Raw genomic sequence first — 25,416 nt, forward strand, 5'->3', positions numbered from 1 at the left:
GAGCAAACACAACACTTTTGATAGACTACTGTGGGAAAAACAGTTTTCTCTTGCAACCATCACAGCCCTGAATTCCAAACAGATGACAGCCACCAAGCTTAGCAACATTTGTTATGGGCCCCTCTTTGATAGAGTATATGAAATAGCAGTGGGGGGCATTAAGTGTCCAACCAGGTAACCAGGGGAAATAAGCAGGGGGAATGTGGCACACATTATGAAAGAGAGCAAGAGGCTGTATGGGATATTGGGAGTGAGAAAGAAGGGAGGGCAAAAAGGAGAGAAGAGGCAGGGTGAAGGGTGAATAACTGGACCTACAGATGTAGGATCTTAATTTAACCTGTATTGTCTCAGTGAAATAATCCCGCAGCAACAGGAGTTGAACGTTTAGTCCATAATGTTGCTTGATCGGTGGTTAGGCTATAAGCTGGCCAAAATTAGACTACATGAAAAGTGCAATACTGTTAATATAGCCGTGTATTAGTGCGGGTTTTCAGTTAATTTATGTAAATCACGAAGCTCATCTGCATTTCCTACAGTGCAGGAAGTTTTTCAGCAACCAAAGAGTGATCAACTTAAGATCCAACATCTGTAGCAAACAAAGGTTTTTAGCTTTCTATTTAGACAGTTGGAATTCTAAAACCAGAAGTATTCCAATGAGTTGGACTACCCTGCCATCTAAAGGCCACACGATTTTAACTTGAGCTCGAACAAAAGAAGAGTCTTGGAGTCTGTACTTTATGTGTGTGAACCATCTTCCTTAATTTGTTGGGATGTAAGAATCTCACTTGAAATAACTCATATTAAATGTGTTGTTGACCATACCTGTAAAAATTCCCTTTATTGTCTCAATTAACATGGTCATCAAAAAGATGATTGTTCAGGCATAAAAAAAAAACTAGCTCTTTTAAAAATGAAACACAGTGATATATAATAACAGCTCAAATATAATGTATATGTATTAGTATAATATTTTTTGGTTCTCCACATAGCAAAGTCACAGCTCAAACATAAAGTATATGTTAGTATCACAGGAGGCTGCTGAGGGGAGAACGCCTCATAATAATGGCCGGAATGGAGCATATGGAATAGCCTCAATTACAGAAACCATGTGTTTGACGTATTTGATATCATTCCAATGATTCCGCTCCAGCCATTACCACAAGCCCGTTCTCCTCAATAAAGGTGCCACCAACCTCCTGTGCTTAGTATAGTGTTTTCTTTTCATATAGAAAAGTACATTTAGTTAGCTGTTCTTATTCAAGTGGTGGTAAAAGGCATTGCTCGCTCACTCACTGCCTGATCTGTGTTGGCCACTCACTGAAAGACTTCCAAAAGAAGGGAAGGGGAACATCAACATCCATCTTTTTCAATGTTACTCTTATGTATGGAGCTGTGCTTTGCGATGCCTGCTCCATTAGGTTGATAAATTCATTGAGTCCCCCATAAAAGTGAGACTGGAAAATATCGACAAGCTCCTTGAGGTCATTGTTCACACGATCCACTGTCACCTCGTTATAGATTTCCTGGATCTTTATTTTGGCAGTATCTTTGTACTCACCAGCTTCAGATTTTGTCACGTGCATGTCACGCTCAAGAGAACGCAAAATTTCCTTCAGGTCTTGTGTCTTCAGAGAGGCGAGTAACTCTGCTGCCCTCTGGAAACATAGCTGCAGGAGGTCATGAACTTTCTGGATCAGCTCCTCCAGACTCACGTCCTCCAAGCGTCTCACTACCTTGGTCATCTCATCCTGGATGGCACTCATGGCAGACCTCAGGTTGGCAACAATCTTGTTTCCGTTGACAACTACATTGCTACCAGGGATTGTGAACTGAACGCCTTTAATTAAAGTTTCAATTATACCAGTTATGGTCTCCATGAGATTTGAGAACCTTTTAGCAGCCCGGTCAATGGTTGCTGACACGGAGCGACTGGCCCTCTCGTAGAGCTCCTGTCCAGAAAGTCTCTCCTCTATTCTGGGCAGAGCAAAATTAGTTTCACGCAAGAACTTAAGAACACTGTTAAGCAGTTCAGTGATGTCGATAGACGGTATGCTGTCAGCTGCATTCCTAAACATCTCTCTCATAGAATTCTGTAGTGTATCAAAACCCAATGGGACCTCATGATAGGCTCTCTCAATGATGTTGGAGACAGAGTTCTTCAGCTTAATGGAGGCACGGTTTACACTGAAGCCAAAGATAGCTGTGTGATACTTGTTTATGAACTTGAGCAGCGCATCTGTGATGGCAGGCATCCGCTCTTTGAGCCCTTCGATGGTGTAATGCATGGTATTCATGTTCCAGGCAACCTGGAAACTCAACTTCTCAGAGTTCTTCAGAGTGGCTTTGACACTCACAATGTCCGTGTCCTTATCAGGGGTAGACTGGATGGATAAGGAACAAGTAAGAGGGGATTAGCATTGTTTGTCTCATTCTTTCAGTATAAACACTGATTAAGGCAACAACAAAAAAAGCTATGTATTGTGTCCATAGAAAATAACATATTGAAAACTCTAAGCTTTCAGTTTGACAATTTGTAGGCAGAGGTGTGTAGTATGCATATAAAAAAAGTTCCAGTAATTCAGCTGTGTCTTACCAGGTAGCGACTAAACACTTTTCCGTACACCTGTGAAGGTGACCTCCAAGTAAAAAGGAACCCGAGGAAACCAATCGATGGGGAAGCCATGGAAGTGGTGATGCCATCCTTGCGGGAAGCATAGCGGAAGCTCACATCAACAAAGGTTGGGCTGGTGATATCCACATTCAAAGTATGACGAGATACACTGAAAGATAAAGGACACTTGGTTAGATTTTTATGCGATTGTGATCTGTCTGTTGGGGAAAATCTGGGCTGAAAATCTGGGCTGAAAGGTAGAAATGTACAGGATGTCTGGGGCGGCAGGTAGCCTAGAGGTTAGAGTGTTGGGCCAGTAACCGAAAGGTTGCTCAGGTTCTCCGTTCTACCCCTGAACAAGGCTGTTCCACGGTAGGCCATCATTGTAAATAAGAATTTGTTCTTAACTCACTTGCCTAGTAAAATAAAAAATGGAATTATCTTGTGGTACTTACATAGCATCAGGAGAGGCTTGCCGTTTCATCCTAAGAAAAGAGATTACATTTAAATCAGAAAAATATGTTGTTATCTTATTATTTGGTAGCGTGGTATTTTCGAAAGCATCAGTCTTACTTTCATAACATATTTTACCTGAGATTTTGTGAGAAGACATGCTGCCAGTCGACGTTTATGTCACTGTGAACCAAGTTGCATTTCCCATTCATGCGGACTGCTCCATTCTCAAAACGAAGAGTGGCGGTGGCTGCAGGGACAAATATACAAAAATAAATGTAAACCTGAAAGTACTTGGAGAAAGTAATCCAAAGTAAATTTTTCAAATCTTACCATCGAGGTCATACTCCAGGAAGATCATAGTGGAGGTACAGATGGACTTCAGTGAAGTGACAACGTTGGACTCCTTGTTTTCCAGGGTTGCAGTTGATGTCACATTGTAAATTGGGGATAACACCTTCACAGTGGTGGAGAGGGCACCGAAGGCTGGGATAAACACACTTGTAGGCAAGTTCAGGGAGATTTCAGGGATTTCAATCTTCTGTTCTGGGATGGTAATGGTTGGCATTTCAAAGTTGGAAATCTGACTAGCAATCTCATCCAAATTAATGGTGTGCTCACCAATGGTAATGGACTTGGGGAAGGTAAATGATGAGATAGTGATTTCATACTGTGGCAGCTTCACTGACAGGAAGGACATTCTGTTCTGTAGATACTCTGTATCAATATCAAAACTGGGAATTTCCACCTTGGGCAGACCAGGCAGCATGATGCCAAAGCCAGTGGTGCTTATCATCGTAGGGATCTCCAAATTCTTCAAATCAATTGAGAAGGCTGGCACATGGAGAGTGGTGAAGGGTAAATCGAAAGCTGGAACATCAATGACAGGTGGCACTGAGACCTGATCTGGGAGATCAATATTTTGGAATCGCATGTCAATCGTCCTTACAGCCTTTGGGATCTCTTTCACCCAGCTAGGCACTGCTAGTGTCAATTCTGGGATATTGAAGGTGACCCCATTCTCAAATAATTTGGATGGTAAAGTGAAAATTAGTCCCTCTTTGTTCTTTGTGTAAACTACAGTAGTGGACAGATTGAGGAATTGCATTTCATCCATTCTGGAGACCTGCTCTAACTTAAGCACATCCCAAATAGTCTTCTGGTAGACAGGGAGCAGGACAGACTTCAGGAAAGCAAGAGATCCTTCCACAGATTCAGCAATATCCATCTTCACTTCAGCCTCATCATTTGACAGAAGTAAGTCACAGGAATGTGTAACAGAGGCAAGTTGCTCTCTACCACTCCAGCTGAATGTCTGCTTATCTGCAGTGATGGAAAGATAACATTTCTGATCCACTCCTGCGTCACCCGGAAGATCCATGTAATCAAATGGCTGGGTTGCATCAATGTCTACCTTAGCTGTCAGCGTTGTTAGAGGAACAAAGTCTAAGTTTGCTTTAACAGAGTGCTTCCCATTTGTATCAAACCCTGCCCAAACAATGTTAACCATATTGTTGCAGGTGTAATTCAAAGTTGCATACACACGCCTCAGAGATGCCTCAAGAGCTAGGTTGTTATTGATGTTCAGATTCAATATGGTAACCTTATCGTAAACAAGGTTGGAGTCTAGGTCAGTTTTCACTGTGGATCGCAAGCCATTTGCGTTTAGGTAAATGTTAGCCTCGTTGTCTATAGCTCCATAGTAAACAATCCTTTTTACTGTTATGTCAGTTTTTCCTTTGGTAGAGGTCTCCAGTGAGACATAAGATGTAAGTCCCTCCAATGCCAAGTTTTGATCAATGTTCCCCTTGCCTACAGCCTCAATCAGTGGCATATTAAGCATGTATTTTAGTTTAATCTTGGAGGCTACATTTGGTTTGGTCTTGGTATTTCCAAGAAGTTCCTGACTCAATTCCAGACTCACAAAGGGAAGGTTGACTCTTGCAACAGTTGCCAGAAAAGCTTCCATGTTCCTTTTAGAGAGACTAACAGTACAGTCGTGGCTGCCTTCTATGTTCTGGTGCTCCCAGGTCAGGGCAGTGGCAAGTTTTAAACCCCTTGACCTTGTCAGGCTGGTAGACCCGTCAAGTTTACCTTTTAGAATATCAAACACAGAAGTTGAGGAAGCTCCAAATCGGGCAACAATGTCAGACTGGTTATAGAGGCCTACATTAGCAGTCAGGGTAATCACAGTGGACTTGAAAGAGAAATCGTATGTCATGTTGCCCATGGCAGGGATCCTGATGTTGTTCTGAATGGCAGGTAGTGTGAATGAGGGAAGGGTCAGCTGACTCAATGTTTCAGGAATATGTAAGACTGGCAGCTCCAGAGATGGCAGCACCAGGGTATAAGATGGCACAGAAAAACCCATTGTTGGAACTTTAAAACCTGGTGTACTGACCTCCTTAGGGATGAAAAAGCCAAATGCAGGTAACTCTGCTCTGAAGCTAGAGACTTCAATATTCAGGATGGGTATTTTGTATCCGGGGACTGTGACGAACCTGGGAGGTTGGTTGGATGTGTCAATCTTATATTTGTCAAAATGTGTCTTGGCTTCATTGTAAGAGGTTGTCAGAAGGTTTACAAGTTTGTTTCTCCCTAACCCAAAGTGAGCCCTAAAAATGTCTAAATTACTAATTGCATTGTAGAAGGGTTGTAGGTCATAATCAATGGTGTGCATGTCAGGGTTTTTCTGATACTGAAGCTTTAGGTTCATTTCAAATGATTGCCTAGGGGTGGTTAGAAGTTCCTTGAGGCCAGCATGCTCCCAAAGAGAAAGTTCTTGAATGTGAGGTGTTTTCAATCTAAGATAAGGCACTGTCATCTCAGGGATGGTGAGGGGAACGGTCAAAAAGTCAACATTGGCTTCACCGTTCATTGCTGCATAGATTCCAATGTCTTTCTGATTGTTGTCCATGGTGAAATTATGATAGTACTTGTACTGATTGAATCGAGCTAAGCCAGCCCAGGAGGCACGCTGCATTTCAGAGTTAAGTATCACACCAAATTCATTTTGGAGATCAAACTTTCCTGTGAGTTTCAATGGGAAGATAACCTTTGAATTTCCTTCGTTTTTGCAATCTAGGACAATCTCAAAAGGACGGACCAAAAATTCCAAAGTGTTAGATATGGTTCCACTCATTCTTCCCGTAAGCTCTGCATTGTGGGAGGCTGTCAGTGCAATCTTTAGGTCTCCCACATGGGCATCTCCACTTAAAACCGCAATACTGCTCTTGACGAAAGGAAGTTCTGTCTCAGCCCTGGCATCAACAGTGAAGTGGCTGAAAATGACAGATTCAGCATTCATGGTGTGTTTCATTTTCAAGACCTTGCTTTCAGTTTCTCCAACAAAGGTTAATTTTGCAGTGATAACATTGATGTTTAATTCTAGATTGTTTTTGTGTGTGCCTTCATCTGAGTAGTCTTGAATGGACCACTTTCCACTTCCTTCATTTCCGACAGTCACAGAAATAATACCAGATTCAAGACTGGCTGCTGCAGTCTGGGTCATGGTGGCTTGGCTTGAAGTTTCAACAGCTGGGATGTTCAAGTTGTGGCTGTAAGTAGTGTCTATTGATGCAGAAATTCCACTCTTTAGGGACAGTGCAATGTTGTTCACCAGATCAGCTGTGTACATCTCAGTAGTGGCCTTAGCAGTGGTCTTTGCTGTTGCTTCTGCAGAGGGTGCGCTGAAAGTCAGTGATCCCTCGTGATCTATAGAGAAGACCATGTGGGTGACATTCACAGTCTCAGTAAACACCAATGTTTCCATCTGAGAAGCTTCTAGACGAGCAGTAGCATCCAAGGAGTAGTCAAGGAATTCAAAGGCTGATTTGGCCTGAGAAGTAAGCATGGCTGTGAACTTGGAAGTCTCTGGTGCATCTCTATTCAAATTAATTGTTGTTGAGTTCTCTAATGAAGCTACTGTCACAAGAGTGTAATGGGGGGAGTTCACTCTAAACTCGCCATAGAGCTTGCCAAAAGCAGGAATTTGAACTTCACTGTGGACCTGAGGGAACTTGAACTCCGGAATTGGAAGCATTGTGATTTCAAAGTTCTCCAGATTCAACTTTGGGAGGTTGATGGCTGGAAGCTTGATCTCTAAAATAGTTATTTCTGGGAAGGTCAAGTCTGGGAGGTCGGATAAGTAAAGTGCTCTCAAGTCTCCAAAGATGGCCTCGGGTGGAGGCATTGGAACCTCATATTCTCTTACTTGGTCGATGAATGCAATTATTTTTTCTTTGATTTCCTCAAAATCTATGTTCATGGCTGGGACAGTGTAAGAACTCAGGATGGTGAACTCAGGGACTGAGATTTGAGCCGGAATGCTTATGTCCTGCAGCCTGTTCAGGTGGATTTGGATGGCGGGAATGACGAGGTCAGTGAGAGGCACTACAAAAGAGGGAATCTCAACCTCTGCTGTCTTCAGTGCATCCAGAACACCATCCACAGCCTGACTGATCTGGTTTAATATATCTTGGTCCTCAGCCACCCTGCGGATTTCCTCAATCAGTTTGTTGAACTGAACAGAAATGTAGGCGACCATGTTGGTATAGGAGTCACTTGCCCTTTGCAGATAGATGAGTATCTCCTCTCTAATATTCATGCCATCAACTCTATCTCTCATGTCTTGAAGGGCTTGCTGTACAATCGTCTTTATATCGTTGAAGGCTGTAGTGTCAATCACATCTTTCATCATCTTCACGACTTCTGCAATTTTTGTCTCTTTGAGTTGTTCCAAGTATTTGAAGATGGAACCCTGGATCTTTCTAACAAATTCTCTGGAGGCCTCTATTTTTTGTGCAATTCCATAGGTTTCAATCTGATTATTAACATAACTTGTTAGTTCACTGATCTTCTGGTTAGCATCATCAACAAACGCATTGTAATCAAATTCCTTTATAATCTTGATGACTGAGCAAATGTATTCCTTTAGCTCATCAATACTTTGCTTGAAGTCAATTGATTTGAACTGATTTATAGACCCATCCAGTAGTTGCATAACTTTGTCATACATGACTTCAACGTCTATAGATTTCAAAGCATCAACCAGTGATTGCACAGTTTCTTGGATTCGGAATTCCTTGATCAGCACTACAGTCTGATCCATGAATACTTCAAATCTCTTGTCAAACTCATACCTGAGAAGCAGATCTCTGATATAAGAATACATAGCATTGATTTTGTCTGCAACTTCATATTCTTCAATCCAGTTGACAATTACATCCTTTATAGATTCAAGGACCCTGGCCATCTGCTCAGTGGGAATCTTAGCAGTTAGCTGCTCCACATATTTAGCAAAGTCAAAGTTGATTGAGAGTGTGTAATCCCTCAGATCCTGGAAAAACATTGTGACATCAAAGGTCTCGATAACCTGTTTCAATTCACTAATTTTATCTTGAAGTTTTTCTTTGATTCTAAATCTACTATCAATGTCCCCCAACCAGGCAACACTGCTGTCTCCTAGCTTCTGTAGATCAATCTGTCTGATGACATCCTCAATTGCATTAATGACTCTGACAATTGTCTCTCTGATATTAAAATGGTAATCAACATCCTTCAGCATATTTCTAATTTGTGAGAGGACATTTGAAATGGCGTCTGACAAGTCTCCGCTCTCAATGCTGCCCCTGACTGTCGCAATCAAGTCTCTGATGTTGGTTGCAATATCAATCAGGGTTTTTTCAATGTTCACCTTAAGATTCTCCACAGAGGCTTCCAAGTCTTCCAGCGTCACAGTATACTCTTGTGTCAAAATAATCAGTTTCTCTTTCACATCATTCACTTTGTTCTCCAAATCAATATCTGCCATGAAGTGACTGACTTGCTGCGGCAGATTGTCCAAATGGACTCTTAGCCCACCAATTAGCTGGTTAATGTCTAAGCTGATGATATATTGTTGCATGGCCTCCAGAGCACTGACAACAGCAGTCTTGAGAAGATCAAAAGCAGCAGGAAGGCTTTTAATGAAGGGAAGCTCGATGATATGTGAGTTACTGTTCTTGTCATATTTCAGGAAACCGGAGACACTGAATTCTTGGTTTTCCTTCTCTGACCTTTTGTCTCCACCCTCTCCAGCCTCGTTTAAAAGGTTTGTAGATATTATTCCCTCAAACTCAATTCCAAGCATCTGAGCATTGTTGTAAGTGCTGACGTCTTGATTATAAGCGTGGTTGTCAAACTTGGATTTAGTTTTCCAGGTTAATGACTGTTCACTGGGTGTTAGAAGACCATCAAACTTGTTATCCAGGTGAGCAGCAGATTCCCAACTCTCCAGCATATGTGTGGTTGTGGCCCGGCAGTCATGTGAGTAAGCAAGTGCAAGAGGCTCTGCTTTCACAAGCAATTTGCTGTAGAGCTGCCCAGTGTGCTTCCCAAACAGGTCCACCTCACCATCACTGTTGATTATGGCATTGACAGTGACACTAAATGGCAGTGCCATGGTGCGAATAGTGCTGACAAAACGTAATGATTCTGAGTTTATCCTTGCCTCACAGTTAGACTTGGAGGTCAGTCCTGCAATCTCAATTTCACAGTTGTGGCTCATCTGTGCATCCATTATCTTCCCAGTTGTACTGCACTTCAGAGTGCCAGCTAGGTCAGCATAGTTTATTTCATAAGTGTGTCTGAGCTCATGTTCGTCTCCGTAGGCTCCTCTTAAACTTCCACTCAGGTCCAGCTTGTTAGGCTCCATTTTTACCAGGCCTTCATTGTTCATACGGACATCAAAGAGCTTGAGATCATTTTTCATGTCAATGGAGGTAACAAAAGGCTTCACGTCAACCTTTATATCATGCCTATAGGAGGTGTCCTCACAGATGAGGTTATCTGTCTTAGAGCGGAAGGCCAGGGTCCATAATGTGAGAGTCAGACTATGGGTGTTTTCTGTCTTCATGTTCTGCAGAGATCCCTTCATGTTGTTGGAGAAGATTAAACTCCGCCTGTTCAATACCAGGTTTGTTGTACTTCTTGCATTTGAATCATAGGCGTTGCCTCTGAAGGCACTGCCTAGAGAAGCCTCAGTACTTGATATTCTGCCCTCGAAGCTTAGCTCGGCTCTGCTGTCTTCAGCCATTCCTTTGGTCGTGGAGGTCAGGGAGGCTCCACTACTATCTATGCCCCCATTGTAGATGTTCTCAAACGTCAAGGGACTGCACTGCAGGCTGTTGGTGCCACTGGTAACCAGGCCATTTCTGTTCACTGTCACAGTGGCCTTATGCAATCCACGGCCACCTTTAACGGTAAGGGAGCCTTCAGAGTTGACTTCAAGACCGTCCGTGTTCAGAGAACCTGTGAGAAGGGAGTAAGCCTGGTTTGTTGCATCATCAGCCTGGGACTCAACTCTCAGAATGATTACCTCACTGGAGATTCCAAGTTCAACTTTGTTTTTAAGTATATTGCCCAGGGCATTGGAAACAGCATCACACTTCAGAGATAGTTGGCCATCCTTGTACTTGATCTCTGCCACATGCTTGAGAGCATCATCCTGCACATTGGTTTTGGACACAATTGACAACTCGTCATTGGCATACACTCCCTTGATCATGTTCTGAGCCTGGATAAGTGGGGAGTTCACCCGCAGGTTGGACTCTCCTCTTCCTTCTCTATCGAGGGGGTGAATGGCATAGTTATATCTGTAGGTGGAGTCGGCTTTCCATGAGCCCACTCTGATGGTTCCATCCAAGCTACCATCCCCTGTGACCTCTTCAGAAGTGGATTCTGACATTGCTGAGTAGTACAGAGAGGTCTGCAGGCCCAGAGGACTTGAGGCTTCAATTTTGTAGTTGGCCTTAGCATTTAGTTTGTCTGTAACGTTCAAGGTTTCAAAGACACTGAAGCTGGCATTGATGAAACTGTGGCTCAGGGACCCATTGACTAGGTACTTCAGATTATCTTCCACTGTTCCTGAAATCATGCCTGTGCCTTTATGAAGACAAAAGGAGATGAAACCATTGTCATTATATAAACAGTGAAATATGGTGATCTTCTATATTCTTAAATGTATGTGTGGAAAATATACAGTGCATTCGGAAAGTGTTCAGACCCCTTTCCTTTTTCCACATTTTGTTAAGTTACAGCCTTATTCCAAAATTGATTAAATAAACAATTGTCCTCATAAATCTACATGCATTACCCCATAATGACAAAGCAAAAACATTATTATTTTTTTTTTAAATGTTGCAAATTTATTACAAATAAAAAACAGAAATACATTATTTACATAAGTATTTAGACCCTCTGCTATGAGACTCAAAATTGAGCTCAGGTGCATCCTTTTCCATTGATCATACTTGAGATGATGCTACAACTTGATTGGAGTTCATCTGTGGTAAATACAATTGATTGGACATGATTTGGAAAGACACACACCTGTCTATATAAGGTCCCACAGTTGACAGTGCATGTCAGAGCAAAAACCAAGCCACGAGGTCGAAGAAAATCCCCGTAGAGCTCCGAGACAGGATTGTGTGGAAGCACAGATCTGGGGAAGGGTACCAAAACATTTCTGCATCATTCAAGGTCCCCAAGAACACAGCAGCCTCCATCATTCTTAAATGGAAGAAGTTTGCAAGCACCAAGACTCTTCCTAGAGCTGGCCACCCAGCCAAATTGAGCAATCGGGGGAGAAGGGCCTTGGTCAGGGAGGTGACCAAAAACCCAATGGTCACTTTGACAGAGCTCCAGAGTTCCTCTGTGGAGATGAGAGAACCTTCCAGAAAGACAACCATCTCTGTAGCACTTCACCAATCAGGCCTTTATGGTAGAGTGGCCAGACAGAAGCCACTCCTCAGTAAAGGCACATGACAGTCCGCTTGGAGTTTGCCAAAAGGCACCTAAAGGACTCTCAGATCATGAGAAACAAGATTCTCTGGTCTGATGAAACTAAGATTTAACTCTTTGGCCTGAATACCAAGCATCACGTCTGCAAGAAACCTGCCACCATCCCTACGGTGAAGCATGGTGGTGGCAGCATCATGCTGTGGGGATTTTTTTCAGCGGCAGGGTCTGGGAAACTAATCAGGATCGAGAGAAAGATGAACGGAGCAATGTACAAAGAGATCCTTGATGAAAACCTGCAACCAAAGCGCTCAGGACAACAGACTGGGGCGACGGTTCACCTTCCAACAGGACAACTACCCTGAGCACACAGCCAAGACAACGCAGGAGTGGCTTCGGGACAAGTCTCTGAATGTCCTTGAGTGCAACGGGTCTGAATACTTATATAAATAGGGTATTTCTGTTTTTTATTTGAATACATTTGCAAACATTTCTAAAAACCCGTTTTCACTTTGTCATTATAGGGTATTGTGTGTAGATTGATGAGGGAAAATAAACAATTTAATCCATTTTAGAATAAGGCTGTACCGTAACAAAATATGGGAAAAGTCAAGGGGTCTGAATCCTTTCCGAATGCACTGTACATTAAAATATAGCAGCGACCAGCAATGAACAGGGTTCACAGGATGACAGAAAGGACAGAAGATCAGTTGGATAACACAGCAAATTGCAAACTCTATCATGTAGGAACTATCTTCCTTTTATGTGCAATCAGTGAACATTACCATGTTTATCTCTCAATACCACAAGAATGACACAAGTGAAGTTTAGTCTAGCGCTGTAAGTTGTTATCTTTGATTGCAGCAGGTAACCATTCTTAAAGTCATTACTTAATGTACTGAGTTTATATACCAATTCTGGAGTCAATTTGACTAATGGTTAATGTTAAGACGTGAAATAGTTTCAGCCTTAGTGTATGGGTATATTGCGGTCATCTTTGAATTCTGGGACTTTATGTTAAACTCATTAGAGCTTAATGTGGTAAGTCTATGTACCAAATATGGTTTTGCGTACAAAGGTGAGGACTAAAGAGTCTTATTAGGAATTTTCAAATCCGATCTCTATGGGGCGGTCTATGAGTTAAACTGCAGTACCGAAGCAAGACTGTAGGTGTAGTCAAGAAAATCACTACACAAATATAATTTTAAATACTGTATATCTTATATGACAACATTAAATACAAAATCTGGAGTGAATCTTGGTTCATGAGGAGAAGATGATTGCAGATGATTTTGAGCATTAGCGTTGCATATGCAAAGAATTAGTTGTTAATAGTTTCCTTGTTTTTTGAGATATCAATACCAAATTCATTGTGGTTCATCTTAGGGACGTCCATAATAGCGATGTCAAGTTTCAAGTTGAACAGCCACTGTGGAGTTGATTTACTGTGGTTTAAATGGACACATAAAATCAGATTTGTCAATAACTCAGGTATCTTTTTATCAATGCCTTAGCTTTTCTCAAACTTAAGACAAAGTTAAGACATGTACCATGGGCCTACATTCTACATTTGGTGTCATATGGTTCATGAGAAGAAGATTTTCAAAGTATTTGTAGCATATTTTAACATATTACGGTATGTGCTAATATGCATCTACTGGTATACTGTGTACATCTTTGAATGCATCAACGTTATTTTCTTAAACTCTTTAGGGACTTTTGTGATGAGTCCAAGGCCCACATTTTGAGTGAATCTTACTTGTAGTCCATGAGAAAAAAAAATGTTCTTATTAATTTAAGCATTACATCATGAAAAAGTGAATTGTTAATAGTTATTTTTTAAGATATCAATGCCAAAATGAAACATAGTTCATCAAGGTAACGTCTTTGATGACACCAAGAAAATAGGTCATTGTGGAGTGGATATATAAAGGATTTAGATGGACATATAAAATCAGATTCCCTGATTTATTAATAACTCAGCCATCTCTTAACCAATCACTTAGCTTTTCTCAAACTTAAGACATGTACAATGGACCTACATTCTACATTTCGTGTCATTTGGTGTTATTTGGACTTATGGTTCGTGAGAAGATGTTTATTTATTTTTGTCCAAGATGGAGGAAAATCCATCCTGACCGACCTTATGGGTCTTTGTGGCAAATTTGTTCAGCATGATGACAGACAACTACATACAAAGTTTCAAGTCTCTAGGTCAAATGGCAGGGGATATGAGAGTTTAACTTAAGGTATAGGGGGCAGTATTTTCATTTTCGGATGAAAAGCGTGCCCAGAGTAAACTGCCTAATACTCAGGCCCAGAGTCAAATATTTGCATATTATTAGTAGATTTGGATAGAAAATACTCTGAAGTTTCTAAAACTGTTTGAATGATGTCTGTGAGTATAACAGAACTCAAATGGCAGGCAAACACCTGAGAAAAATCCAACCAGGGAGTGGGAAATCTGAGAATTGTATTTCTTCTTTTGAATCCCTATCGAAACTACAGTGTCTGTGGGGTCACGTTGCACTTCCTAAGGCTTCCATTGGCTGTCAACAGCCTTTAGAAACGTGTTTCATCCTTCTCCTGTTACTGGGCAGAAAATAGGAGCTCAGTCAATGAGTGGACTGCCTGAGGACAAAGGACTTGGTGATGCGCGAGCCCACCAGCGCGCCCCTCCTTCTTTTTCTTCTTGAATGAATATGCTATTGTCCGGTTGGAATATTATCGACGTTTTATGTTAAAAAGACCCTAAGGATTGATTGTAAACAACGTTTGACATGTTTCTACGAACAGTAATGGAACTATTTGACTTTTCGTCTCTGGTACTGCGCTCGCCCGTTATGCCTTTGGATAGTGATCTGAACGCATGAACAAAACAGAGGTATTTGGACATAAATATGGAGTATTTCGAACAAAAATAACATTTCTTGTGGAAGTAGGAGTCCTGGTAGTGCATTCTGACGAAGATCAGCAAAGGTAAAAGAATATTTATAATACTACTTCTGAGTTTAGTTGACCCCAGAACTTGGCGGGTATCTGTATAGCTTGCTTTGATGGTTGAGCTATGTACTCAGAATATTGAAAAATGTACTTTCTCCATAAAGCTATTTTAAAATCTGACACAGCGGTTGCATTAAGGAGAAGTATATCTATAATTCTTTCAATAACTGTTGTAAATTTTATCAACGTTTATGATGAGTATTTTTGTAAATTGATGTGCACATTCACTGGCAGTTTTGGTGGGAATACATTTTCTGAACATCACGCGCCAATGTAAAATGGGGGTTTTGGATATAAATATGAACTTTATCGAGCAAAACATACATGTATTGTGTAACATGAAGTCCTATGAGTGCCATCTGGTGAAGATCATCAAAGGTTAGTGAATATTTTAGCTGTAGTTTGGGTTTTTGTGATGCATGTCCTTCCTTGGAAAATGGCTGTGTGTTTTTTCTTGTGAACTTTACGTCCTAACATAATCTAATTTTATGCTTTCGCCGTAAAGCCTTTTTGAAATCGGACAATGTGGTGAGATAAACGAGAAGTTTATCTTTAAAATGGTGTAAAATAGTTGATTGTTTGAGAAAATCAAATGATGAGATTTTTGCTGTTTTGTATTTCGCGCCATGCTATTTCATTGGCTGTTGAATAGTGTGTCCCGCAGGTGGGACAATCACGTCCCACCTAGCCCATAGAAGTTAAAGGAAAACTACACCCAAAAATGATCTTTTGGTATTTGTTGCATAAGTCCATTGATATAGTCCCAAAATGTTTTGCATGTCAGCAATCAAGTTCTCAAGATATATAACTTCCAAAATACAGAAATACAGGCGGAATGATGCATTTTGCATCATATGATGCTGCGTTTTGCATCATACCAGCGTCATCTATAGGCCAATCAGTTCAGTCATTTTTAATAAAGTTGCTCATGGCCTCTAGTTTCTGTGTGCACCCCCCCCAAAAAAACCCAATTACCAGTCTATTCTTGTGTTATTTGACTATGTCAAGGAAAAACAAAATGTAAGAATAACAATAGGTTACACAGCTTCACTATGAACCCCTAATGAAACGTGGAAAGATCAGCAAAGTTTACCTTCAAGTCTGTAGGCGAGTGGGCTGACAGGCGACTGAGCCCTGACTTTAAAATGAGCAATATAGCTGGGAACATCAACAGTGTTGTTGCCCCCGGAGATGGATCCCTCCCAGTTGTAGAAGTTGCTGTTTACTTTGGAGGTCACCTCAGCAAGGCCAAGCAAGGGCAGCACGAAGTCAAAAGAGCGAGGTATGGTGAAAGTTGGGATTTGGATCTCATTGGCAGGAACCATCCAACCTATTTCAGGAACATCAATGGCAGGAATGGACAGGGTAGCGGGAATGTTTAACTCCTCAGAGGATTTTCCTCCCCAAGGCACAACAAGGGAGATTGCCATTTTGTTCTGGTTGAACTCGTATCTAAATAAACTGTCACTGTTGTAAAAACAAAAAAGAGTGACAAATTAATTCATTGTTATTAGCGAAGAATTTATCCTGATTTCCCCTTACACTTTGCCATTATTACATTTCATTTTATCTCCGGAATTGAATCAAATCAAAGTTTATTTGTCACGTGCGCCGAATACAACAGGTGTAGACCTTACAGTGAAATGCTTACTTACAGGCTCTAACCAATAGTGCAAAAAAGGTGTTAGGTGAACAATAGGTAAGTAAAGAAATAAAACAACAGTAAAAAGACAGGCTACATACAGTAGCGAGGCTATATAAGTAGCGAGGCTACATACAGACACCGGTTAGGTTAGTCAGGCTGATTGAGGTAGTATGTACATGTAGATATGGTTAAAGTGAATGGAATGGATTGACATGGAAATACAGTGCCTTCGGGAAGTATTCAGACCCCAAATGTATAGAAAATTATAAACAGAAATACCTTATTTACATACGTATTCAGATTCTTTGCTATGAGACTCAAAGTTGAGCTCAGGTGCATCCTGTTTCCATTGATCATACTTGAGATGTTTCTACAACTTGATTAGAGTCCACCTGTGGTAAATTCAATTGATTGGACATGATTTGGAAAGGCATACACCTGTCTATATAAGGTCTCACAGTTGACAGTGCATGTCAGAGCAAAAACCAAGCCATGAGGTCGAGGCACAGATCTGGGGGTGTGTACCAAAACATTTCTGCAGCATTGAAGGTCCCCAAGAACACTGTGGCCTCCATCATTCTTAAATGGAAGAAGTTTGGAACCACCAAGACTCTTCCTAGAGCTGGCCACCAGAGAGCTGACCAAAAACCCGATGGTGACTCTAACAGAGCTCTAGAGTTCCTCTGTGGAGATGGGAGAACCTTCCAGAAAGACAACCATCGCTGCTGCCCTCCACCAATCAGGTCTTTATGGTAGAGTGGCCAGACAGAAGCCACTCCTCAGTAAAAGGCACATGACAGCCCGCTTGGAGGTTGCCAAAAGGTACCTAAAGACTCTCAGACCATGAGAAACAAGATTCTCTGGTCTGATGATGAATCCAAGATTTAACTCTTGAATGCCAAGCGTCACGTCTGGAGGAAACCTGGCACCATCCCTACAGTGAACCATGGTGGTGACAGCATCATGCTGTCGGGATGTTTTTCAGTGGCAGGGACTGGGAGGCTAGCAGTAATAAAGCCTCTCTTGAAAAAGCCAAACCTTGACCCAGAAAATATAAAAAACTATCGGCCTATATCGAATCTCCCATTTACTCTCAAAAATGTTTGAAAAAGCTATTGCGCAGTAACTAACTGCCTTCCTGAAGACAAACAATGTATATGAAACGCTTCAGTCTGGTTTTAGACCCCATCATAGCGCTGAAACTGCACTTGTGAAGGTGGTAAATTACCTTTTAATGGCGTCAGACCGAGGCTCTGCATCTGTCCTCGTGCTCCTAGACCTTAGTGCTGCTTTTGATACCATCGATCACCACATTCTTTTGTAGAGGTTGGAAACCCAAATTGGTCTACATGGACAAGTTCTGGCCTGGTTTAGATCTTATCTGTTGGAAAGATATCAGTTTGTGTCACGTCCTGACCAGTATAGAGGATATTTTGTTATTGTAGTTTGGTCAGGACGTGGCAGAGGGTAGTTTATTTATGTATTACGGGGTTTTTTGGTCACTGGTTTATGTTTGTATTTCTATGGGTATGTTCTAGGTTAGCTTTTCTATGTGTAGGTTGGGTGCTGGACTCTCAATTGGAGGCAGGTGTTTCTAGTTGCCTCTGATTGGGAGTCCTATAAATAGGTGTGTGTTTTTGTTTGTCACTTGTGGGTAGTTGTATTTGCACTGCTGTTTGTTTAGCCTGCAAATCTGTTAGCTGTCGTTCTGTTTCTTGTTTTTTCCCGTTACTCACTTGAAATAATAATAATAAGGTATGAGTATTCCGGTACCCGCTGCGCCTTGGTCTCATCTCAACGACGACAGCCGTGACAGTTTGTCTCTGTGGTTGGTTTATCCTCTGACAAATCAAGTGTAAATTTCGGTGTTCCTCAAGGTTCCGGTTTAGGACCACTATTGTTTTCACTATATATTTTACCTCTTGGTGATGTATTTTGGAAACATAATGTTAACTTTCACTGCAATGTGGATGACACACAGTTGTACAATTCGAAGCCCCACAATTGCCCTCCCTGGAAGCCTGTGTTTCAGACATAAGGAAGTGGATGGCTGCAAATGTTCCACTTTTAAACTCAGACAAAACAGAGATGCTTGTTCTAGGTCCCAAGAAACAAAGAGATCTTCTGTTGAATCTGACAATTAATCTTGATGGTTGTACAGTTGTCTCAAATAAAACTGTGAAGGACCTCGGCGTTACTCTGGACCCTGATCTCTCTTTTGACGAACATATCAAGACTGTTTCAAGGAAAGCTTTTTTTCCCATCTACGTAACATTGCAAAAATCAGAAACTTTCTGTCCAAAAATGATGCATAAAAATATATCCATGCTTTTGTCACTTCTAGGTTAGACTACTGCAATGCTCTACTTTCCGGCTACCTGGATAAAGCACTAAATAAACTTCAGTTAGTGCTAAACACGGCTGCTAGAATCTTGACTAGAACCCCAAAATTTGATCATATTACTCCAGTGCTAGCCTCTCTACACTGGCTTCCTGTTAAGGCAAGGGCTGATTTCAATGTTTTACTGCTAACCTACAAAGCATTACATGGGCTTGCTCCTACCCATCTTTCTGATTTGGTCCTGCCGTACATACCTACACGTACGCTACGGTCACAAGACACAGGCCTCCTTACTGTCCCTAGAATTTCTAAGCAAACAGCTGGAGGCAGGGCTTTCTCCTATTTATGGAATGGTCTGTCTACCCATGTGAGAGACGCAGACTCGGTCTCAACTTTGAAGTCTTTATTGAAGACTCATCTCTTCAGTAGGTCCTATGATTGAGTGTAGTCTGGCCCAGGAGTGTGAAGTTGAACAGAAAGGCACTGGAGCAACGAACCGCCCTTGCCGTCTCTGCCTGGCCGGTTCCCCTCTCTCCACTCGGATTCTCTGCCTCTAACCCTATTATGGGGCTGAGTCACTGGCTTACTGGTGCTCTTCCATGAGGCCCTAGGAGGGGTGCGTCACTTGAGTGGGTTGAGTCACTGACGTGATCTTCCTGTCTGGGTTGGCGCCCCCCCCTTGGGTTGTGCCGTGGCGGAGATCTTTGTGGGCCATACTCGGCCTTGTCTCAGGATGGTAAGTTGGTGGTTGAAGATATCTCTCTAGTGGTGTGGGGGCTGTGCTTTGGCAAAGTGGGTGGGGTCATATCCTGCCTGTTTGGCCCTGTCCGGGGGTATCGTCGGACGGGGCCACAGTGTCTTCCGACCCCTCCTGTCTCAGCCTCCAGTATTTATGCTGCAGTAGTTTGTGTCGGGGGGCTAGGGTCAGTCTGTTATATTTGGAGTATTTCTCCTGTCTTATCTGGTGTCCTGTGTGAATTTAAGTATGGTCTCTCTAATTCTTTCTTTCTTTCTCTCTCTCGGAGGACCTGAGCCCTAGGACCATGCCTCAGGACTACCTGGCCTGATGACTCCTTGCTGTCCCCAGTGTACCTGGCCGTGCTGCTGCTCCAGCTTCAACTGTTTTGCCTGCGGACCCTGACCTGTTCAGCGGACGTGCCACCTGTCCCAGACCTGCTGTTTTAAACTCTCTAGAGGCAGCAGGGGAAGTAGAGATACTCTGAATGATCGGCTACAAAAAGCCAACTGACATTTACTCCTGAGGTGCTGACCTGTTGCACCCTCAACAACCACAGTGATTATTATTATTTGACCCTGCTGGTCATCTATGAAAATTTGAACATCTTGGCCATGTTCTGTTATAATCTCCACCCGGCACAGCCAGAAGAGGACTGGCCACCCCTCATAGCCTGGTTCCTCTCTAGGTTTCTTCCTAGGTTCTGGCCTTTCTAGGGAGTTTTTCCTAGCCACCGTGCTTCTACACCTGCATTGCTTGCTGTTTGGGGTTTTAGGCTGGGTTTCTGTACAGCACTTTGTGACATCAGCTGATGTAAGAAGGGCTTTATAAACACATTTGATTTGATTTGGCTAGTCAGGATTGAGGCAAACATGAATGGAGCAAAGTACAGAGAGATCCTTGATGAAAACCTGCTCCAGGGTGCTCAGGACCTCAGACTGGGGCGAAGGTTCACCTTCCAACAGGACAACGACCCTAAGCACACAGCCAAGACAACACAGGAGTGGCTTCGGGACAAGTCTCTGAATGTCCTTGAGTGGCCCAGCCAGAGCACGGGCTTGAACCCGATCGAACATCTCTGGAGAGATCTGAAAATAGCTGTGCAGCAACGCTCCCCATCCAACCTGATAGAGCTTGAGAGGATTTGCTGAGGAGAATGGGAGAAACTCCCAAAATACAGGTGTGCCAAGCTTGTAGCGTCATACCTAAGAAGACTCAATTCTGTAGTCGCTGACAAAGGTGCTTCAACAAAGTACTGAGAAAAGGGTCTGAATACGTAAAACCTGTTTTTGCTATGTCATTGTGTGGTATTGTGTGTAGATTGATGAGGGGGAAAAAACCAATTTAATACATTTTAGAATAAGGCTGTAACATAACAAAATGTGTAAAAAGGGAAGGGGTCTGAATACTTTTCCGAATGCACTGTAATCCCAACCCCACTTAATATGTGAATTGTCAGATACTTACGATTGAAGGAACAGTTTCTCAGGCACGGTGGGTAGAGTGAGTTCTGCAAGTCTCCTCTTGTTTCTTCCAGCAACTTTGTCCAGCCAAATGTTACATGCCTAAAATGAGATGTACTTTCTAGATTGAGAATTGTTGTAGAGAAATGTTATCAATGGAAACAAAATTGTTGCAATTTGTTAACATTTTGTATTTATTTAACTAGGCAAGTTAATTGGGCGTAGAACATTTGAAAAATTACTGCCGATGCCATTAATCAAAAGATACAGTCAGCTCAAAGTATTGGGACAGTGACAATTTTTTGTTGTTTTGCTGTGTACTCCAGCACTTTGGATTTGATACAATGAGGTTAAAGTGCAGACTGTCAGCTTTAATTTGAGGGTATTTGAAATCATATCGGGTGAACCGTTTAGAAATTACAGCACTTTTTGTACATAGTCCTCCCATTTTAGGGGACCAAAAGTATTGGGACAAATTTACTTATATGTGTATTAAAGTAGTGAACATTTTAATATTTGTTCCCATATTCATAGCACAAAATGATTACATAAAGCGTGAGACTAGAAACTTGTTTGATCCATTTTCTATTTGTTTTGGTTGTGTTTCAGATTATTTTGTGCCCAATAGAAATTAAGGGTAAATAATGTATTGTGTCATTTTGGAGTGACTTAATATATTTCTAAACACTTCTACATTAATGTGGATGCTACCATGATTACGGATAGTCCTGAATGAATCATGAATAATGATAAGTGAGAAAGTTAGACACACAAATATCATACCGCCCCTCAAAAATAAAATAAATGCTAACCTCCCCAGTTATTGTAATGGTGAGCATGTCTTGGGGCACGATATTTGTGCGTCTAACTTTCTCACTCATCATAATTCACAATTCATTCGGGACTAGCTGTAATCATGGTAGCATCCTTATTAATATAGCAGTGATTATTCCCATTACTTTGGAGCTCACTGTATTTTAAAAACACAACTCTTACCTCAATGGCTTTGGTAACAATGTGCCGCACTTTCATATCAGTCTTAGCCACCTTCTGATCTAGTATGTCATCAATTAGCTTTTGTAACTCCCTCTGGTAATCTTCTGTGTTTGGGATGAGTTTTGGGATCTCAGAGTTCAGGTCAGACTTCATCTCCACCTCAAACTTGTTGTCATCTTTATGGGAAAAGCACATGTAAGACTTGAATAATTTCTGTTTGTAGTTACATTTAGCTATTGCCTTCAGGTCACACAGCACAGAGAAAAAGCTGTATGACACTTACCATATCTCACAATGACTGTTTGCACGGAGGAAGTCCCTGGAATATTGACTGCTGTCTCTAATTGCATGACTAGACCATCGGTGTTCTTCAGGGTTGCAGTAGCAGAGGCATCTGAACTCAGGGCCGGGATGGTCATCTGGACTTGCAGCATTCCATTTTCCATAGACTCAAGTCTAAGTTAATAAACATTCAAAGAAAGGCATGTTAGTTAGTTACAGTATTACCAACATTGCCAAAATGGTAAAAATATAATTCTGGGTTTTCTTTTACCTGGCACGACCAACTAGAGACAACTGTGGAATATTGTGGTTGGTCACATCTAAGGTGATGCCACGTATCTTCTTCCCATTCACATTGCTGTCTGTGACTGCCAGCTTAATCCCTGCCTCAATGTCATAATCAGGGACATGGACTTCAGTGGTCAGAGTGTTCTTGTTCCGGTTGTACTTCAGTGTTGCGGTCGCCTCTGTGGGCTCAGAACCTAATATGAAGAGGACAGATGTGCCTCAATTCATTTTATGTACATTCTATTGGGGTAGCTATATAATTTGCCAGTCTTTTGTTCTTTTTTTTTTCTTTTTTTTTAATTGGACACATACCTGACGCCCTCAGGGTTAGCTTCAGAGAGTCCACTTTCTGGCGTCCCTCCTTACCCTCTCTGAGAGTTTCAGAAGTAATGGCAGCAGTGTATTCTGTTACCTCCTCTGTTGGTTGGATCTCCACAGCAAGCCTAATGAATTGATAGACGTGTCTCTTAAAGATTATCCTTTGAATCAATAAAATGATGCAGTTGAAATCAAATGTGTTTGGAAATCCTGGCGATGGACTCAACTCTCACCTGCTCTCCCCTGTAAGGGGGTAGTACGGAGCATCATCTGTTGAGCTTGCATTGGTGTAACGCAGTGTTGTGCAGATATTCATACCAGTAAACAGGGGCTGGCATTCAGTGGAGTCTGTCATACCCTCCCCTATCGACGGCACCATCTTAGTCTGGGTGGAGGACACTGACATCAGCTTGTTGCTGGATTTTGAAGAGATGCAGGAAAATAATGACAATCTTTAATATTACTTTTTACATAGTAATGTTTAATATAACTGATTCAAGTTTAGGCTGGTTTATGTAAAGTTTTTCTATGTTACAAGATGATGGCATTTGATACTACTGGATTCTTAAGTAAGTACTGCGATTCACACTGACAACAGTATGTGAGTTACCCTTAACGTTCCACTTATATTTAAAAACAATTATTTTAAGTAAAATGTATTTTAAGTAGAAGTTGGAGTAATTCCCACCTGACACTGAATAGCTGAGTGGTTCCCTTGGGTGCAGGGATGGAGAGTTTGATCTCATTTCTGCTCATGGTGACTTTGGCGTTCAGGGAACTCTCATGGTACATGTTGGTGTGCATCTCAATGCCAGCCAGCACAAACTCAGGAATTTGGATGCCCATTTGCGTAATAAACTCCACACCGACAGATGGCATGAAAGACAGCTGCTGCTACAGGTAAGAAAGGCATAATTCACACTTAAAAATAACCTAGGATCCTAAATGAATCATATAATTTGTTCAAATAGGGTTGAAATACATTCAAAGTGTTCCATAAGGCATATACATTTAATTGAATAGAAACAAAAGAGCAGGCAGCTTACCATGCCAGGGGAGAAGTTCAGACCTCCCTTGGCTCCAGGGGCAAAGACACCAGACAAGGAGAATTTCAAGGGTAAGCCAGATGCGGAGGGCAGAGAAAAGCTCTCATCCAGGAAGATATAGTGGGCATAAAGCTCGTTGTCAGTGCTCGACATTAAAGACTGCATGACCTGTGCAAAAATAAAGAGAATAAGGCTAATTGAAACAAAAGGAATTTGGGTCAGTGGAGGCTCCTCAAAAGAGGAAGGGGAGGAATATTCTCCTCAGTGAATTTCATAAAAATGTAAGTAGTGAAACATTAAAAAAAGTTATCCTTTTTAGATGAAACTATACTAAACATATTCACGTCACCAAATAATTTATTAAAACACACTGTTTTGCAATGAAGGTCAACAGTAGCCTCAACAGCACTCTGTAGGGTAGTACCATGGTGTAGCCGGAGGACAGCTAGTTTCCGTCCTCCTCTGGGTACACAAAACCTAGGAGGCTCATGGTTCTCAGCCCCTTCCATAGACTTGCACAGTAATTATGACAACTTTCCGAGGATGTCCTCCAACCTATCAGGGCTCGTGCAGCATGAATTGACATGTTGTCCACCCAATCAAAGGATCAGAGACTCAATCTACTACTGAAAGCATAAGCTACAGCTAACTAGCACTGCAGTGCATACAATGTGGTGAGTAGTTGACTCAAAGAGAAAGAAAGACGAAAGTTGAACAGTTTTGAACAAATTAATTTCTTTAAAAATGAAGGAGAAGCGAGAGAGAGAGAGAGGTAGCTATATTTAATTGTATTTTTTTCACTTGCATTTTACTTAGCTAGCGAATGCATCTAGCTAGTTTAGCCTACTCAAACAGCCGGCTCAAACAGAGAGGGATGCTATGTTAGCTAGCTGGCTATGGCTATCCAACACTGGAACTCTTCCAAGTCAAGGTAAGATTTTGGATTTATTAATTCATTGCCATCGAGGCCTGCCGGTGTAAGTGCTAAACTACTTGCTGACTGTACACTGTACTGCATGATTGTAGAGGGTTTACCAACGCGTTAGTTCTAGTAGGTATGTTAACTAGCTATGACATTAGCTAATATGGTGACAACGATGTAAGATCTGTATGTAGCGGTTAGCGGTTATGTTATGAAGGTTTGGCTTGGAAATGTTTTTTCACCTGGTCACAGACAGCTGATGTGTTGTGCACTGAAGTCCACAAGTGAAGGGAAAAGGTGAGAAGAGGAGAAGGCGTAGATGCGAGAAAGAATTGTAAAATGAGCAAAATGATCATGCGGTGTCTATGTGGCTGCTATGAAAGTGAGTTGTGTTTGCGTGTGATCGGGAGTATATTCATTCTGCTGATTCTGTTGAAAAGGCAAAGGAATGAAACGGGGATAAACATACCTGAATTTATCCAATAGAAACTCTTGTTTGCAACTGTTGGACTAATGATTACACCCTAGATCAGC

At 41.8% G+C, this 25,416-nt stretch overlaps 1 protein-coding gene across 1 annotated transcript in view; it reads right to left on the bottom strand.

Annotated features, from left to right (window-relative positions):
- Positions 1–807: 807 nt before the first annotated feature.
- apoba (apolipoprotein Ba) overlaps positions 808–25,416 on the bottom strand; it is a 44,704-nt gene continuing 20,095 nt past the window's right edge. Inside the window, exons 16-29 of the mRNA XM_014211001.2 lie at positions 23,961–24,128; positions 23,603–23,808; positions 23,148–23,330; positions 22,909–23,039; positions 22,580–22,790; positions 22,310–22,482; positions 22,027–22,202; positions 21,035–21,132; positions 15,939–16,312; positions 3,398–10,987; positions 3,203–3,314; positions 3,067–3,096; positions 2,594–2,780; positions 808–2,381 (exon numbers count right to left, since the gene is read on the bottom strand). Of these exons, the coding sequence (XP_014066476.2) occupies positions 1,290–2,381; positions 2,594–2,780; positions 3,067–3,096; positions 3,203–3,314; positions 3,398–10,987; positions 15,939–16,312; positions 21,035–21,132; positions 22,027–22,202; positions 22,310–22,482; positions 22,580–22,790; positions 22,909–23,039; positions 23,148–23,330; positions 23,603–23,808; positions 23,961–24,128 (10,731 nt within the window). The 3' untranslated portion in view covers positions 808–1,289. The remainder of the gene's footprint in view (positions 2,382–2,593; positions 2,781–3,066; positions 3,097–3,202; positions 3,315–3,397; positions 10,988–15,938; positions 16,313–21,034; positions 21,133–22,026; positions 22,203–22,309; positions 22,483–22,579; positions 22,791–22,908; positions 23,040–23,147; positions 23,331–23,602; positions 23,809–23,960; positions 24,129–25,416) is intronic.

This window comes from Salmo salar, chromosome ssa09, assembly GCF_905237065.1.
Source record: "Salmo salar chromosome ssa09, Ssal_v3.1, whole genome shotgun sequence".
NCBI classification, from domain to species: domain Eukaryota; kingdom Metazoa; phylum Chordata; class Actinopteri; order Salmoniformes; family Salmonidae; genus Salmo; species Salmo salar.